General features: G+C 38.7%; 1 protein-coding gene across 3 annotated transcripts in view; it reads left to right on the top strand.

The window, feature by feature from the left end:
- CCDC150 (coiled-coil domain containing 150) overlaps positions 1 to 18,492 on the top strand; it is a 95,666-nt gene that overhangs the window by 12,646 nt on the left and 64,528 nt on the right. For all 3 annotated transcript variants that reach the window (XM_050752810.1, XM_050752807.1, XM_050752809.1), the window contains exons 3-7: positions 6,593 to 6,813; positions 6,915 to 7,093; positions 8,701 to 8,769; positions 15,376 to 15,492; positions 16,527 to 16,656. In XM_050752810.1, the coding sequence (XP_050608767.1) occupies positions 6,593 to 6,813; positions 6,915 to 7,093; positions 8,701 to 8,769; positions 15,376 to 15,492; positions 16,527 to 16,656 (716 nt within the window). The remainder of the gene's footprint in view (positions 1 to 6,592; positions 6,814 to 6,914; positions 7,094 to 8,700; positions 8,770 to 15,375; positions 15,493 to 16,526; positions 16,657 to 18,492) is intronic.

The raw sequence follows: 18,492 nt of genomic DNA, 5'->3' as shown, positions 1-18,492 counted from the left end.
CAGGGATGAATCTCACTTCATCGTGGTGAATGATCCTTTTACTGTACTGTGGAATATGGTTTGGTAGTGGTTTTTTTTGTTTGTTTTTGTTTTGTTTGTTTTTGAGACTGAGCCTTGCTGTGTCCCCCAGGTTGGAGTGCAGTGGTGCAGTCTTGGCTCACTGCAACCTCTGCCTCCCAGGTTCAAGCAATTCTCCTGCCTCAGCCTCCTGAGGATTTGGGATTACAGGCATGTGCCACCACGCCTGGCTAATTTTTGTATTTTCAACAAATACGGGGTTTCCCCATGTTGGTTAGGCTTGTCTCAAACTCCTGGTCTCGTGATCTGCCCACCTCGGCCTTCCACAGTGCTGGGATTACAGGCGTGAACCACCGTACCAGCCACTGATGTTTTTATTGATAATTTTTGCGTCTGTGTTCAGGAATATTTACCTGTAATTTTCTTTTCTTTTAGTGTCTTTGTCTGCCTTTAATTTCAGGGTAATGCCGACCTTGGAAAATGAATTTGATGTATTCCGTCCTCTTCAGTTTTTTGACAGCTTGAAAAGAAATGGTATTCTGCATTAAATGTTTGGTAGAAATTCGCAGTAATGCCATCTGGTACTGGGTTTTTATTTGATAGGAGGAAACTTTTTATTACTGATTCAGTCTTCGTACTCTTTATTGGCCTGTTCAGATTTTCAGTTTCTTCATTATTCAGTCTTGGTAGGTTACATGTTTCTAGGAATTTATCCATTTCTTCTAGATTATCCAATGTGTTCTCATTTTGCTGTGTGGTTATTCTGAGGATTGCAAAAAAACACAATAGGCTATTTTAAAGTGATAACAATTTAATTTTTACTGCATGCCCGAACTCCACACTTTCACTCTCCCTGCTCCCACTATTTATGTTCTTAATGTCACAAATTACATGTGTTTATAATGCGTATCTCTTAGCAAATTATTGTAGCTATAGTTGTTTTTATTAGTTTTGTCTTTTAACCTGTATACTAGAGATATAATTGATCAATAACCTGCTATTACAGCATTAGAGTGATTCGAATTTGACAGTGCTTTTACTAGTGGTTTTTATGCTTTGTTCTTCCTTCAGCTTGAAGAACTTTCTTTAGCTTTTCTTGTAAGGTAGTGGCAATAAACTCCTTCACCTTTTGTTTGTCTGAGAAAGTCTTTATTGCTCCTTTGTTTTTGAAAGATAGCATTGCTGAGTATAGTATCCTTGGCTGACAGTTTTATTTTTCTTTCGGGATTTTGACTATATATTCCACTTTCTTCTTGCCTACTAGGTTTCTGTTGAAAACTTCATTGATAGTCTAATATGGGTTCTCTTGTATATAACAAGCTACTTTTCCCTTGATGCTTTTAAAAATCTTTGTCTTTAACTTTTGACAATTTGATGATAATGTGTCTGCATTGGTCCATTCTGCATTGCTATAAAGGAATACTTGAGACTGGGTAATTTATAAAGAAAAGAGATATATTTGGTTCATAGTTCTGCAGGCTGTAAAAACATGGTGCCAGCAACTACTCAACTTCTGTTGAGGCCTCAGGAAGCTTACAATCATGGTGGAAGGCAAAGGCGGAGTAGGTGAGTCACATGGTGAGAGAGGGAGGGAGAGAGAGGAGGAGGTGCCAGGCCCCTTTAAACAACCAGTGTGAACTAACAGAGTGAGAAGTCACTCATTACCATGGGAAGGGCACCAAGCCATTCATGAGGGATCTGCCCCCATGACCTAACAGCTCCCACCAGGCCCTACCTCCAACAATGGAGATCACATTTCAACATGAGATTTGGAGGGAACAGACATCCAAACTATGTCATTCCACCCTTGGCCCCCAAATCTCATGTTCTTCTCATACTGCAAAATATAATCATCCCTTCTCGATAGTACCCTAAAGGCTTAACTTATTCCAGCATTAATTCAAAAGTCCCAAATCTAAATTCTAAAGTCTATTCTGAGACTCAAGGCAAGTTCTTTCCACCTATGAACCTGTAAGACAAAATGAAAGTTATTTACTTCCAAGATATAATGTGGTACAAACATGGGGTAAACATTCCCATTCCGAAAGGAAGAAATTGGCTAAAAGAAAGCAGCAGTGGGTCCCACAGTTTAAAGCTCAAAAACAATCTTTGACTGTGTCCCATATCCTGGGCACACTGGTATGCCAGATGGGCTAGCAAAGCCTTGAGCAGCTCTGCCCCTCTGGCTTTGCAGGTTGCAGCCCCCGTGGCTGCTCTCAAGGGTTGGAGTTGAGTGCCTATGGCTTTTACAGGCTCAGGGTGAAAGCTGCCAGTGGCTCTGCCCTTCTAGGGTCTGGAGGGTGGGTTCATTCCCACAGCTCCCCTGAGCAGTGCCCTCAGGTGGGCCATTTGTGGGGACTCCAGTCCCATATTTCCCTTCAGTGCTGCCCTAATAGAAGCCTGTTGTAGGAGCAGAGCCTTTGCAGAGAGCTTCTGCATGGGCCCCCACACTTTCTCATACATCCTCTGAAATCCAGTGGGAAGTTGCCAGACCTCCTTCATTCTTGCATTCCGCATGCCTGCAAGCTTAGCACCACATGGAAACTACAAAGGCTTATGGCCTATATCCTCTGAAGCAGTGGCCTGAGCTATATTTGGGGCCCTTTGAGCCTTGGTGAGAGCTGGAACAGCCAGGATGTGGGGAGCACTCCTGAGGTGGTACAGGGCAGTGACACCCAGTCCCCAAAACCATTCTTTCATCCTAGGCCTCTGGGCCTGTGATGAGAGGGGCTGCTTCAAAGATTTCTGAAATGCCTTCAGAGCCTTTTTCCCATTGTGTTGGCTATTAGCATCTGGCTTCCTTTTAGTCATGCTAATCTCTCTAGCAAATGGTTGCTCCACAGGCCACTTGAATTCCTTTCCTGAAAATGTTCTTTTGTTCTCCACCACATGGCTAGGCTGTAAATTTTCCAAATTTTTATATTGTGCTTCAATTTTCAATATAAGTTTCAACCTTAAGTCATTTCTTTGCTCCTATATCTAATTGTAGACTGTTAAAAGCAGCCACGTCACTTCTGGAGTGTTTTACTGCTTACAAATTTCTTCTGCTTGATACCCTAGGACATCACTCTTTTTTTTTTTTTTTTTTTTTTTTTTGAGACGGAGTCTCACTCTGTCGCCCAGGCTAGAGTGCAGTGGCCGGATCTCGGCTCACTGCAAGCTCCGCCTCCTGGGTTCACACCATTCTCCTGCCTCAGCCTCCTGAGTAGCTGGGACTACAGGCGCCCGCCACCTCGCCCGGCTAGTTTTTTGTATTTTTTAGTAGAGATGGGGTTTCACCGTGTTAGCCAGGATGGTCTCGATCTCCTGACCTCGTGATCCACCCATCTCGGCCTCCCAAAGTGCTGGGATTACAGGCTTGAGCCACCACGCCCGGCCTGACATCACTCAGATCCCTAAGGGCATGGACACATTGACACATTGCAGCCAAGTTCTTTGCTAGGGTGTCACATGGGTCACCTTTACTCTATTTTCCAATAACTTCCTCATTTTCATCTGAGACCTCATCAGCCTGTCCTCTGTCTATATTTCTTTCATCTGAGACCTCAGCAGCGTGTCCTCTATCTATATTTCTGTTGGCATTTTCATCACAACTACTTAAGTCTCTGAGAAGTTCTGTTTCCCTCGTTTTCCTGTTTTCTTCTGAGCCCTCCAAACTCTTCCAATCTCTGCCCATTACCCAGTTCCAAAGCTGCTTTTACATTTTCAAGTACCTTTATAGCAATGCCTCACTATTTGTTTCCAACTTTCTGTGTTAATCTATTTTGTGTTTCTTATAAAGGAATACTTAAGGCTAGGTAATTTATAAAGAAAAGACATATATTTGGCTTATAGTTCTGCAGGCTAAAAAGCATGGCACCAGCATCTGTTTACCTTCTGATGAGGGCCTCAGGAAGCTTACAATCATGGTGGAAGGCCAAGGGGGAGCAGGCGAGTCACATGGTGAGAGAGGAAGTGAGAGAAAGAGGATGAGATGCCAGGCTCCTTTAGATAGCCAGCTCTTCTGTGAACAAAAAGTGAGAACTCACTGCCAAGCCATTCATGAGTGAGCTGCCCCATGACCCAGATAGCTCCCACTAGGCCCTACCTCCAGCAATGGGGATCACATTTCAACATGAGATTCGGAGGGAACAAACATCCAAACTATATGAGTGTCTAAGAATGGGACTGCGGAACTCTGAATTTATCTTATTTGTTGTCCTTTGGGTTTCTTGGATCTGGATTTTATGGCCTTCCCCAGGCTCGGTAAGTTTTTTGTTATTATTTCTTCGAATATGTTTTCTATTCCTTTCACTTTTCCTTCTGCAATTTTGATAATGGGCATATTGTTCTGTTGATGGTATCTCATAAATTCCATAAGCTATCTTCACTCCTTTTCATTTTTTTTTCTTTCTGCTCCTCACGTTGGATGATTATCAGTGACCTGTCATCAGATTTACTTATTCACTTCCACTTGATATAGTCTGCCATTGAACCCCTCTATTGAATTTTTTCAGTTCTCTTACTGTAGTCTTCAGCTATATGATTTGTTGGGTAATTTTTTATACTTTCTTACTGTCTTTTGTTGAAATTCTGTTTGTTCTTGCATTATTCTCCTGACCTTGGCGAGCATCTTTATGACCATTATTTTGAATTGCCTCTTGGAAAAACCACATATCTCCATTTCAGTAGGATTGGTTTCTGGAGATTTGTCTTATTCTTTTATTTGGAACATACTTTCCTATTTCTTCATTTTTTTAAAAGCTTTCTGTGTTGGTTTCTGTACATTGAGTTAGACAGTAACCTCTCCCAGTCTTGTCAAACTGGCCCTCATGTAGGAGATCTTACCAATTTGTACAGCCAGAAATTATAATGTGTCTCTCAAATCTCTGTGTTTGTACAACCTGATTTTTCTGTTTTTGGTGGCCCCAGAAGATTAAGATGTGCCGAGTCTTGTTAGTACCATGAGAGCAGTAAGACAGAAGCCACGGTCTCTAGATGCAGCTGAAAATGTTAGAGTATTAGATGCATGTTCCAGTTCCTTCTATCCTCAGGGTGAAGCTGAGAGCAGGTATTTATCCCTTACTGCACTAAAGCAGGCATTATCTATCTGCACTAAGGCAGGCATTTCTCTCTCTCTACTCTAAGCCAGGGAGAAGCTCTGTGGCAAATACCTATACTACTGTCATTCAGACTACATCCTCTGAGGGTATGGGCACTGGGAGTGGGCCCGTTGTATGTCTACCTTTTTGTTTTCTGCGGTCTAGAGAGACTTGGAAATACACAGCCAAATCAGCTTCCAGAGCTGGGTGGCTAAGGAGGTAGTCCTTGTATGAGAGCTGTAGAAGTTATGTCACTTGATGAGTGGACAAACTACTTTTAGGAAGCCTCTATAGACTTGGAGTTATTGCTAGGGCAAGCTAGGGGAGAAGTCTTGGCAAGTACCAAGCTCTCATTTAGGCTGCCAGAGGTGTATTGTTTGCCTGCCCCGTTAATTCCCTGATGCAAGTTAGTTAGAAGCCAGACCATCAAGTATTCACTGGGAGAATGTACAGAGAAATCCTTTTTAGTGAAAAACAGAACTGTGTGTTTCAGCACTTTCTCCGCACTGCTTCCAAGAGGTGTAGTCCCTGGAACTGCTTGCACTCCTGTTTAAAACCACCTCTTAGTTTTGTGATTTGGGAAGATTCTCATATGAGACTCTTGTATTCCTAATCCTTTCTGTCCCTAGAGCTACAAGGTTTAAAATGCAGTCCCTCAAGTAGAAGCTATAAAAGTTGGGGCGCTTGATGCATGGAAAAAGTTTTTCCAGGAGGAACTGGTAGACTGTAGTTATTGACTGAGTGAGCCAGGGGAATAGGCTTGGGGGCTGCCAAACTCCTGTTTAGGCTGCCACAGGTTATGTTTGTCAGCCCAGTTAATTCCCTGATGCAGGCTTGTGTGAAACTCAACTGGTAACAGCAGCAGTTGACAGAGTACATTGGCAAACTCCTTCCAGGCAGAAACTGGGAGCTTTGAGTTTCAGGCCCTTCTCTATCCTGATCCTGGGGGATGAAGCCTCTGTAAGTGCCTACACACCCATGTATAATCACCTCTTTGTTCTGTGGTCTAGGGAGACTCGGGTACACCTAACCGCTTCTGCTCTTAGAGGCAGGTGAATTAAGAGCCATACTGTGGGGAATCTTAGAGTTAGGGTGCTAAATATGAGGTCCAAACCCTTCTCTCCTCAGGGAGAGAATACGTGTTGGGATACCTTCTTAATTGGATGGCACAGTGCCTGGGGTGAGGTTTGGACCTGAGTCTGCCTCAGCTTTTCCTACCTAGTCAATGTGGATATTTTCTCAGTTACCAGATACAGAAGAGTCTCTCAACTTGTTTCTGACTTTCCCTCAGAGGGAATTGATCTGTGTCAATTAATCAATTCTCGGAGGGAATTGATTAGCATGTCCCTACGTGGAGGGAGAGTCAGAAGCCCACCCTGTTGGTGGGCTCCAATTATTATTCTTATTGGAAATGTTACATTGACTCAGTTTTGGGCATTACTGTAGTAGAAATTGCATTGCATAATATTGTTATTTTGGGATCTTTGTCTCAGAGGCTATTTGGAGGCTCCAAACTGTTTAGAAGACCTGGACAGCCAGAAAGTCATTAGTCCTATCCAAAATGAAGCAATTTGTGCAGGAAAAACAGATATTTTATGGAAGAACTGTGAGTTTCTGGTAAATCGAATGTGTCGTCTTGAAAGCCTCATTCAGTCCTTGAAGATGAACATCTTCCGGCTGCAAACTGAAAAGGATTTGAATCCTCAGAAAACAGGTATAGAGATAAGAATCATCAGAAATGTCCTGTGTAGGTGCTTGATTTTCTTTACTGACCTTCTTTCTGCTGCTTGATGCCCCTCTTGTGCTCTCTGGTAGCTTTTCTGAAAGATCGACTGAATACAGTACAGGAAGAGCATTCTAAGGACCTGAAGCTGTTGCATCTTGAAGTGATGAATTTGCGCCAGCAACTGAGAGCTGTAAAAGAGGAAGAAGACAAGGCACAAGATGAGGTGCAAAGGTTGACTGCCACCCTGGAGATTGCCTCGCAAACAAAGGTTTGAGTCTAAGAGTTCTGAAGTGTAAACACACTGTTAGGTGTTAGCTGGAGGAGGCAACAGACCTATGACACTGACTTTTAAAAATAGGTGATGTCGATATGAGGATTCTTGGCATTTGACATTTGGCATGTTGATTTGAGGATTCTTGGCCTATTAGATTTGCACTGTACAACCCTTACCCCATACAAGTGATTGTGTGGGTCCAGAGGTATGAGATGGAGCCTGTGCTCTTCAGGAACTCATATGCTAGTTGGGAGAACACGCCACAGCATGAAAAATTAAAAAAGGAAAAAATAAGTATAGAAAGTGTTACAGAACAGTATAGTATAGGACAAAAAGTGAATATTGCCGAGTAAGGGCTTTGTGTTCAGACATGTTTGAGAGGGTGAGGATGCCCTATCTGGAATAGATTAGGCAGGCTTCAGGGAAGGGATAGGACCTTTAGAAGCAAAGTATAGGGGTGAGGACATTTCAAGGAGCACACGCAGAGGCAGCAAAGAATAAGGACTACTTGGAAAAGAAACTAACAGTGTTGTTCTCCCTTCATGGGCTAGGCAATGTAATAGATGTTCAATGTGTTATTTTGTTTAATCTTTGCAAAATCTTGGGTGAATAGGATATTATTGTCCCCATTTTTTAGCAATGATAGTACTGGGTCCCTGGGCTAAGTCACTTGTCCAAGATCACACATGCCTGTTGTCTTCTTGTTACCCAGGTTTGAAACTGGGTCTTTCTACTGGGTACAGCTAGGAGAAATCTATAAACTAGCCTTACAAGAGTGAGGATTTGTTTGTGGGAAATAAGTTGGATATTAGCTAGCAATGACATTATAGAGCATCTGAAAATCAGGAATAATTAGTAGTTGGGATTGATCCTATGGGGAGTGATTAAGATTTTTGATATGGAAGTGACATAATGAAAACAGGAAAACAAATTTAACAATATATAGGGAGAGAAATTGGAGGCAGGGAAACCAATTAGGAATCCATAGCATTATTTGAGGCGTGAGCCAAATTAGGTCTGATCTAGGGTTGTGGCATTTTGAAAGGAAAGAGAAATGTTCTGTAAAAAAAAAAAAGATATGCTAGAATATGGTGCTGGGAAGGACTGAAGGCAGTAAAGAAGGCAAAGATGGTTCTGAGGTTTTACATCTGAGATTGTGGTGCCATTTATCTTAATAAAAAAGAATAAGTAGGGAAAGCTGTGTTTTTCATCCTCCGCTTGTAAGCACGAATAATATTTGAAGCTGGAAAAAACAGAATTCTTTAAAAAATTAAGAATATATCCTGTAAGTAAAATGTCTGTCAATTACCAGATTGACCTCTAATTATTGAATTTTATATAGGAGGTGGGTGCAATTAATCACTGTTTATGATATAAAAGAGGAAATTATAGAAATCATGTATCAAAGTAATAAAATAGCTTTCCTGTTAAATAACTCATGGTAATAATACTTCAGACTTATAACAAAGAGTTATTTTAACCATATTAAAAATAGCATTTATAGGTTGCCAGAAAAAAACCTGATTTGATCTGATATACCGATAGACAATTTCTTCCTGTCATTTCAGATTATTTAGAATCTTTTCTCCTTCTACTTTTAGAAGAATGCAGCCATTGTTGAAGAGGAACTGAAGACCACAAAACGTAAAATGAACCTTAAAATTCAAGAGGTAAGACAAAAAGATGGAGGGTGGAGGAGGTGTTGGAATTGCAGAGGGGAAATCAAGACAGCAGAAAGAGAGAATGAAAAGAAACCTTTGAAGAAGAAAATATGTGACTATGTAGTAGGAAGACTTTAAAAATATGCCACATTGAATTCAAGTGAAAGTGCCTGCCCTTACATGACATTAAGACTTCCTTTTACCTCAATACTGGCATGAAACTAGAAATAAAAAATAAATGCTTTGTGAGCCAGGAAGGAATAGTTACCACTTGTGGCTGCCCATATACTATAGTTAAGTGGACACTTTCATGCAAAGGCCTTTTAAAGTTGTATTTAAAATAAAAAACTATTAATAAGTCTGTTCATCTAATTTTACCTTAAACTTTCATTTCAGCTTGTTTTTAGTAGATAGCAGATTGAGAAATATGAAGTAGGTGGCTGCTAAAAGCTGTTGGACTAAAAATTTGCAGCTGAAAACAGTGGAAGAATCAGTAGAATTACTAACTCAATATACTCTGGCAGTGGCCTGAAACCTCAATATTCCCTGACATAATAGTATTAATAATTGATGTTCAAATCAAATGGGTCAAATTATATTTAAAAGATTCTGTTAATACAAAATAGAGAAGTAGACATACTTTTTAGGAAAATTCTTATGCAAAACTATTTTTAAGGTTATAAATTTTAGTGCTTAGGTGGTAAGCATAGGTATTTGGAAAATTGTATTATATTAAGTACTTTATTTGCCAGTAATTACTGATAAAAGCTTGATTGTTCATAGTTAGAATGTATTAAGTTTATTTTTAAGGTATTTTAATAGACCATTTTTAGGGCAGTTTTAGGTTCACAGAAAAATTATGCAGAAAACACAGAGTCCTGTATACCCCTCTCTACACTACCGCAGTTTCACTATTATTAACATCTTGATTTAGTATGGTACTTTTGTAACATTTGATGAGCCAATATTGAGCCATCATTTAGTGAAATATGTTAAGATTCACTATTCATCATGTTGTAAAGTTGTATGGGTTTGACAAATGCATAACACCATATATTTATCATTACAGGATCACACAGAATAGTTGCACTGCCCTAAAAATGTCCTGTGCTTCACCTACCCCTCCCTCCTCATGTCTTCTCCTGAGCCCCTGACAACCACTGATCTTTTTATTGTCTCTCTAGTTCTGTTATTGTTGGAATCATACAGTATGTATGTAGTCTTTTTGTACTGGCTTCTTTTATAACATATGGGCTTAAAGTTCCTTCATGTTTTTTCATGATTCAGTAACTCATTTCTTTATATAGCTGAACAATATTCTGTTGTATGTACCGTAATTTGTTTATCCATTCACCTATTGAAGGACATATTGGTTGCTTCCAGTTTTTGGCAATTATGAATAAAGCTGCTATAAACATTGTGTGCAGGTTCTTACATAGACATAAGTTTCCCACTCATTTGGGCAAATATAATACCTAGGAATGCAATTGCTGGATCATCTGGTAAGCCTACGTTTAGCTTTGTATGAAGCTGTTAACCTATCTTACAAAATGACTGTATTGTTTGCTTGCCCATCAGCAAGGAATAAGGGTTATGGTTGCTGCACATCCTCACCAGAATTTGGTCTTGTCAGTGTTTTGAATTTTTGCCATTCCAGTGGGCGTGTAGTGGTATCTTGTTTTGATTTTCAATCCCTAATGATGTAATGACATTGAGAATCATCTCATGTGTTTATTTGCCATCTGTATATCTCCTTTGGTGAGTTATCTGTTAGACTCCTACCCCATTTTGTAACTGGGTTATTTCTTATTGTTGTGTTTTAAGAGTTCTTTGTATATTTTGTATACCAGTCCTTTATCAAAGTTGTGTTATGCAGTTATTTCCCCCTACTCTGTAGCTTATCTTTTTATGCTCTTAGCTGTCTTTCACAGAGCAGGAACTTTTAATTTTAACGAAGTCCAGTATATCAATTTTTTTCTTTCATGGATCGTAATTTTAGAATTGTATCTAAAAAGTCTACAAACCCAAGTTGCTAAGATTTTCTCTTGTGTCATCTTCTAAGAGATTTTATAGGTTTTCATTTTACATTTAGGTCTTTGATCTATTTTGAGCTAATTTTTATGAAAGGTATGAGATCTGTATCTAGATGAATTTCTTCTTGGCATGTGGATGTCCAGTGTTTCCAGCACCATTTGTTGAAAAGACAGTCCTTTCTCCTTTGGATTGCCATTTAACATTATTTTTTACTGGGAAAATCTTATTCTTAATTTTTGATTCTATGGTAAAGTCTTGAATTTTGATTAAGCTCTGTCAAAGACTTGCAAAAGTGCTATAATAGTCAAACATGGGCATTCTGAGGGTATGTGAAAAAGAAAGGGTGTGTTAGTTTGCTGGGCTGCCATAACAGAGTCCTAAAGACTTGGTGGTATAAACAGAAATTTATTTGTTGAAGTTCTGGAGGCTTGAAGTCCAAGATCGAGTTGTTAGTAGATTTGGTTTCTCCTGGCCTTTCTCCTTGGCTTGCAGGTGTCCGCCTTCTAACTGGGTCCTCACGTGCTTTTCTATTTGTGTGTAGCCATCCCTGGTGTCTCTGTGTGCCCAAATCTCTTCTAATCAGGATATAGTCAGATTGCATTAGGGTACACACCAATGGCTTCATTTTAATTTAATCACCTGTTGAAAGGCCCTGTCTCCAAAGAGAGTCTCATTGTGAGGCAGCAGATGTTCGACTTCAACATAGGAATTTTGGAGGACACAATTCAGCCTATGACAGAGGGTTATATACAGATAGAAGTGTGGTATTTATCTTCCTAAGACATATGAAATATATATAAAATAGATACAAAATCTGGATGTTATAAACATTAAATGGATTAACTGATTGCCCTTAATAGTACTTCAGAAACAAATACTTCATTAGTAAAGGATTCTCTTTGTAATGTGCTTTTGTACGGCACATTATAGGTATATCATGTATAGAAGAGGAAAATATCTCTTTTTAAAAGTGACCATTCTTTAAAAAGTGGCTAGCTGAATGCTTTCAAGCCTGCATGATAGGGGTCATTAAAACAGAATTTAAAAGAGTGAAGTATTTAATTCTGAATGAACTAGAGGTTGAATCACATTTGACAGTGATGCAACTAAAATTTAAACAAGATGATTTCCTGGGTGAGTATTTTGAAACTTTCAAGGAATAAATTATATCTTGAACAAATTGTAGTACATAATTTGATACAAGTTTAGAAAAGTATATTAAGCTACTATATTTGAGAAAGTAATTATAATCTGATACTAAAATCTGAAAAAATATAACCACAAATAAAATGGCTCATTCTTACATAAGATTGTAATATTTAACTTATCATTGGATAAGTAAGCAATTTCTAAGCTTAAAAAGAACGAAATTATAAAAAGGTCAATAGATTTGACCACATAAGAATGCTTCTACATATAAAAAGCAAAACTAATAAAGCAGTAGTTCCTAACCTTTTTGGCGCTAGGGACCAGTTTCTTGGAAGACAGTTTTTCCATGGGGTTGGGGGAGTTGAGGGGAATGGTTTTGGGATGAAACCGTTCCACCTCAAATCATCAGGCATTAGTTAGATTCTCATAAGAAGCACGCAACCTAGATCCCTTGCATGCCCTGTTCACAATAAGGTTCACGGTCCTATGAGAATCTGATGCTGCTGCTGATCTGACTGGAGGTGGAGCCCAGGCAGTAGGGCTGGTTCACCCACTGCCCACCTCCTGCTGTGTGGCCTGGTTCCTAACAAGCCATGGAGCAGTACCAGTCTGTGTCCCTGGGGGTTGGGGACCCTTATAATAAGGTATTATAACACAAATAGGCAACGTGTTAATAGTTTTCCCTTTTAAAGAGTTTAACAGCCTGGGCAACATGGCAAAACCCCATTTCTACAAATAAAAAAAAAAAACAGCACGATGGTATACACCTGTGGTCCTAGATACTTAAGAGGCTGAGATGGGAGGATCACTTGAGCCTGGGAGGTCGAGGCTGCAGTGATCATGCCACTGCAGCCTGGGCCACAGAGTGAGATCCATCTCCAAAACCCACCGCCCCAAAACTTAAAACTGCCAGGCACAGTGACTCATACCTGTAAGCTCAGCACTTTAGGAGACTGAGGCAGGAGGATTGCTTGAGCCCAGGAGTGAGACCAGCCTTGGTAACAAAGTGAGACCCTGGCTCAACAACAAATTTTTTGAATTAGCTGGGCATGGTGGCACACTCCTTTAGTACCAGGTATTCAGGAGGCTGAGGTGGGAGGTTCACTTGAGCCTGGGGAGGTCAAGACTGCAGTGAGCCATGGTTGCACCATTGCACTCATCCTGGCTGACACAGTGAGACCCAATCTCAAAAACAAAAACATTGTCTTAAAATTGTCTTAAAATGCCCAAAAAACAATGGACAAAGGATAAGTATGACAGTTTATTACATAAATATATAAAGAGCTGATAACTATATTAGAAGATATTTAATCTCACAATAACCAAAGAAATCCAAAATTATTAAGATGTTAGTTTTCATTTATTAGATCAGAAGAGATTTAAGAAAATTTTAATACATATACTATTGATAAGGTAATAATTGGAAAATTATGAAGGTAATAATTGGAAAAAATGATTCTTATAGGAATTTATCCTTAGGAAATAATCAGAAATGTAAGGAAAGACCTGCTCACAAGTATGTTCAGGAGAGCAGCATTTGCAATAGTGAAAAATTGGAAAAAGCTACATGTCAAATATCAAGGGTATGATTAAAAACATTATAGAGCATTTCCAAAATGAGCAATCTTGTAACAGTTTTATCCCAAGACATTTTTTACCTTTTAACTTTTAAAAAACATTTTAAAAATTATAAAATATATTCTCCATAGAGAAAAAAATGTGTACAATTTAGAAAACAGGTATAGTGTACTCTTAATGTCATCTACACTGGAGTTTTAAAATAGAATTTCTTTCAGTTTCACATCACTTCTTAAAAGGAATAGCATTCTCTGCAATTCCCATTTCAATTGGAAAGGATCTCTTTCCCTAATAATAAAAGAGACTCTTAACCTTCTTTATGTTTTATGTGATTCTTTTTATAGTCATTTGTTGACAAAAATAAGGTCAGTGTGCCTCCAAAATAGGGAAGAAAAAAAAAAGTGTGTTTTTCTACTCTCACATACCTCACAGCAGAACACTTCTGACACCCGACGACACACCAAGAAATTCTGTTCTTCAGTGGACACCAGTTGAGTGTCCTGTAATTCAATTCAGTCCTTACATTATCTACCTGAAGACAGGTGAGGACTCAGTCTCACAAGATTGCCCCCCACTTTAGACGCCAGTTGCAAGCCCCAAGTTGTCCTTCTGACTGACTTGCAAAAAATCGGTGTTCCCATGATGCCCCTCCACAAGTTTAAATAATTTGCTAGAACAGCTCAGAGAATTCAAACACTTCACTTACATTTGCCCATTTGTTATAGAGGACATTACAAAGGATACAGCTGAGCAGCCAGATGGAAGAGATGCATAGGGCAAGGCATGTGGGAAGGGGCACAGGCCCTTTCTGGGGCTCACCACCTTCCAGGCACCTCCATGTGTTTAGCTGTCCAGAAGCACTCTGAACCCAGTTCTTTTGAATTTTTATGGACGCCTCATTACATAGGCATGATTGATTAAATCACTGGCCATTGATGATCAACTTACCTTCCAGCCCTTCTCTCCTCATTAGAGTTGAGAGGAGGGGCTAGAAGTCCCAGTCCTTTAATCATGCTTTGATCTTTCTGGGGACCAGCCCCCATCCACAGCTACCTATCTTCCCCCATCCCCAGCCAGTCAGTCATTAGCACACAAAAGACACTCTTCTGAGGTGATTCCAAGTTTTTTATGAGCTATGTGCCAGGAACCAGGGTCAGAGATGAAATAATATATTTCTTATTATATCACAATATCACAGTACCCAAATTCTTGGAGTGTCGGTTTGGTCTGCTACCTAATGGTTACTTCATTATTTGTTTAGACCTCTAAATTCCAAAATTGAATGAAAACAGTTTTCAGAGTGATGTTTATAATACTGCAAGATAAAAAATATATAGATAAATCAAAATACAGGAAAATAAGAGTTGAAAAATAAAGTCAGAAAATATAGGAATACAAAAAATACACAGTAAGGTAAGATACTAGTGTTTTTCAAACTTTTTGACAATCCATTGTTGAACATGTATTTTACACTGCAACACACATACATATACACAAACATTTCACAAAGCAGCACTTACTCTTACTACTTGCTATGCACTCTCATATTTTCTTTCTACTCTTATTTTTTCCTTTTTCTGAGTGCTGCTTTCAATTTACTAATGGATTTTGACCTCCATTTTAGAAAACAGACCTAAATTATAGGAGGATGAGTGCAATACGTTTGATCTACATTCCTTAGGAGGTAATCCTAGGCCTTCTAGGGAGAAACAAAAGCATGTTTCTGAGTAGTCATAAATGAATTAAGACTGGGGGTGAGATGGCATGTCTGATAAACTTCTCAGGTAACTTTGATCTTTGTTAAACTAGTATGATGTTCAGTTGGTCTTGCCTAACTGTAATGTTGCTTTGTAGCTAAGGAGACAACTGGCTCAGGAGAAGTACCTTAGGGAATCTTTAGAGAAGTCAGCATCAGCCATGCTCCTCAAAATACAAGAAATGGGATCAGCAGTGGAGGTAGAACGAAAACAGGTAGAAAGATTTCTTCTTATGTATGTTTGGGAAGTGAAACCAAACAAAAACTGATATTTTACCTATACACTTAAAATTTTACTAATTTCCTCTAGATTTGTTAAAATATTTACTTTTTGTTAGCAATATGTTAACAATCTTACTACAGTTTTTTTTTTTTTTTTTAAGTTAGTGCAAACTAAGAAAGACCCTATATATCACTATTCAACACTCTTAATTTATGAATCAGAGAGCTAAGGACCAGAGAGGTTAATTTACCTCAGGCTTTATAGAGGTGAACTCTTAGCTCCTAAGAGAAAGATAAAATATTTTTCCATTATACCATACAATCTCTGTTATAGACATTGATTTTGGAAGGCGTTGCCCTGGTCTCATGCTGTATATGTCTGCCATGGATCGAAAATAAAGACTAATGCGATCTAACACTGGAAGCAAAGAATATCAATAAGTAAAACAATTTGGACTGTATTTACACTGCTGTTTTCAATTATCATTATTTTAACATATTTTGGCCTTCATATTTATTTGAAGTACCTACAAATAATTTAGAATACTTTAACTGAGTCAATTCATATTTTCATTTTTAATATAATTGGATGACATAATCTTTATTATTTTAACGAATGGAAATAGTTTCCATTCATAACTGAATTATAACAAGGATTCTACTTTAGGAATTTGCAAATGATCCTTTGTTGCCATAACTTGCAATGCCAGTATGGTAGCCATTAGCCACATATGGCTATTTAAATTAGTTAAATAAAAGATTTATTTCTTCACACACTAGCCACATTCAGGTGCTCCGTAGCCACTTGTGGCTAGTGGATTGTTGCACTGGAAAGTGCACAGAAGGTTTTATTGGATGGCACTGCTCCAAGACCACATTCTGTTGAGATTTTAACTGTAACATAGACTAACTTCTCGTTGCTTCTCAGTGACATTAAGATTGGAATGTTGCCTTATACATGTGCTATAAGGCAGCTTATTAGAAATCTTTATCTTATAGAAAAGGAGTTTTTCTTATACAATTTCAGGTGCACATTTTGCAGCAAAACTGCATTGCTCTACATGATTCTATACAGAGCACTCAAGAACTACTGGCCCAGGAACAACAAAAAAAAGAAGAGTTGGAGACTGCTACTTCACAGCTCAAATGTGATCTAAGTATGAAAATAGATGCCAGAAATCACCCTCTTGTTAGTTTTTTGAGATTTCATGGAAAAACTCTTAAGATCCCAAATTCTTAAAGTGGCCCATGTTATTGATATTTCCCACAGTGCTGTATGTAAAACACTGCGGATTTCCCTTCTACCTGTAGTACTGAGACAGAGAAGGAATGTTGTTAATAGTATATTTGACCCTCTTAATTGTAAACGATTCCTTATTTTTTTCCAGCTTGTTTGTGGACCTGGAAATATTTGGTTTCTAGACATCTGGCTTGAATATTGGGCAAAAAAGTAAAACAATAGATTGAATATTGGATAATAAAATGTTAATAAGGAATTAAGGCCCTGAATCCTTGATAACTTATGGATTCTGTCAGTTCATCATGTCAGATTCTCCATTCTTCATGTTATCAATCTATTTTGATTAACTTATATTTGTAGAGATGGATAGTTGTAAGGTACCTTAAAGAGAGCTTAGGTTAATCTCTTTTTATAGATGAGTCCTCAAAGATGACAGAGCTGGGAAATGAAAGAGCCTAGACTTGATCCCAAGGTGTTTGGTCATGTTTCTTCTAACCCATCAGCCTTTTATCATACTACTGTTGCTAGTACTTCATTATAAAGCAGTTTCCAGATAGTCTCAATGACAAAGGTCATGGAGTTATAAGGGCAGTGCTTCATGTGATTAATACATCATGGTTTACACCGAACTTTCACATAAATTATTTCATTCAATACTCAAATTTATCCTTCCAGACTTATAAAAGGAAAAAATGGCAAAGTAAGACCTAGAACTGGATCTTCTAACTCCAAGCTAGTGTACTCTCCAGTTCACCTTCTGTGCTCTGTGGCTGTAATGGGGGCAGAGAATACCAAAAAGGAAATGGAAATTATAAAACTTATAGAGCAAGAGTAATCTATTCAATGTTTTGACTTACTGCTTTTAGCAGAAAATATTCCCTTTTCTTATAGTAGTGAATTACTGTGTGAAGTTCTCACCGACAATGCCCCTGGATAATTTTCTGTCTTCCTGTAATTGTGTGCCTACAAAAATATATGTACGTTTTATGGTGCTGCCACATTATCTCATTTGAGTACTGCAACAACCTGTCAGAAAGATAAGAAAATACTCACATTCTATAGAAGATATAAAAGGGGCTGGACGTGGTGGCTCACGCCTGTAATCCCAGCACTTGGGGAGGCCAAGGCAGGTGGATCATGAGGTCAGGAGATTGAGAGCATCCTGGCTAACACGGTGAAACCCCATCTCTACCAAAAATACAAAAAAATAGCTAAGTGTGGTGGCACACGCCCATGGTCCCAGCTATTCAGGAGGCTGCCAGCTACTCGGGAGGCCAAGGTTGCAGTGAGCCGAGATCGTGCCATTGCACTCCAGCCTGGGCGACAGAGCAAGACTCCATTTAAAAAACAAAAAAAAAAAGAAAGAAAATATAAAAGGATCCACACTGACCATACCCAAAGACCCACAGCAAGTAGAATTAGAATAGCTGGGCCTAAAACAGGTATCTATTAGTTGGCCCTCTGAATTTTTATGTTACTTTCTTGTTGGATTAATGCTTTATTTTTGAATTTTATAAAGAATTTGTGCAACACCATTAAAAAACCAAGATTAAAACAACAATAATTCAAAGTGACATGAGGAAAAGGAAGCCCGTCTGAATGCCAACTAGGTGCATAATACTGAATTATAGACTTGACATATATGCAGTTTTATTACTTTAAGGTACAAGTAGTTATTCAAGCTACATTAATAAAAGGAATGCCTTTAAATATTTGCTTCAATGAATTTAAACATGTAATTAAGTTTATTAAC

Source organism: Macaca thibetana, chromosome 12 (genome assembly GCF_024542745.1).
Source record: "Macaca thibetana thibetana isolate TM-01 chromosome 12, ASM2454274v1, whole genome shotgun sequence".
Classification (NCBI taxonomy): domain Eukaryota; kingdom Metazoa; phylum Chordata; class Mammalia; order Primates; family Cercopithecidae; genus Macaca; species Macaca thibetana.
Note: the sequence above shows the minus strand (reverse complement) of the source record. Positions and strands in the feature narration are given on the sequence as shown.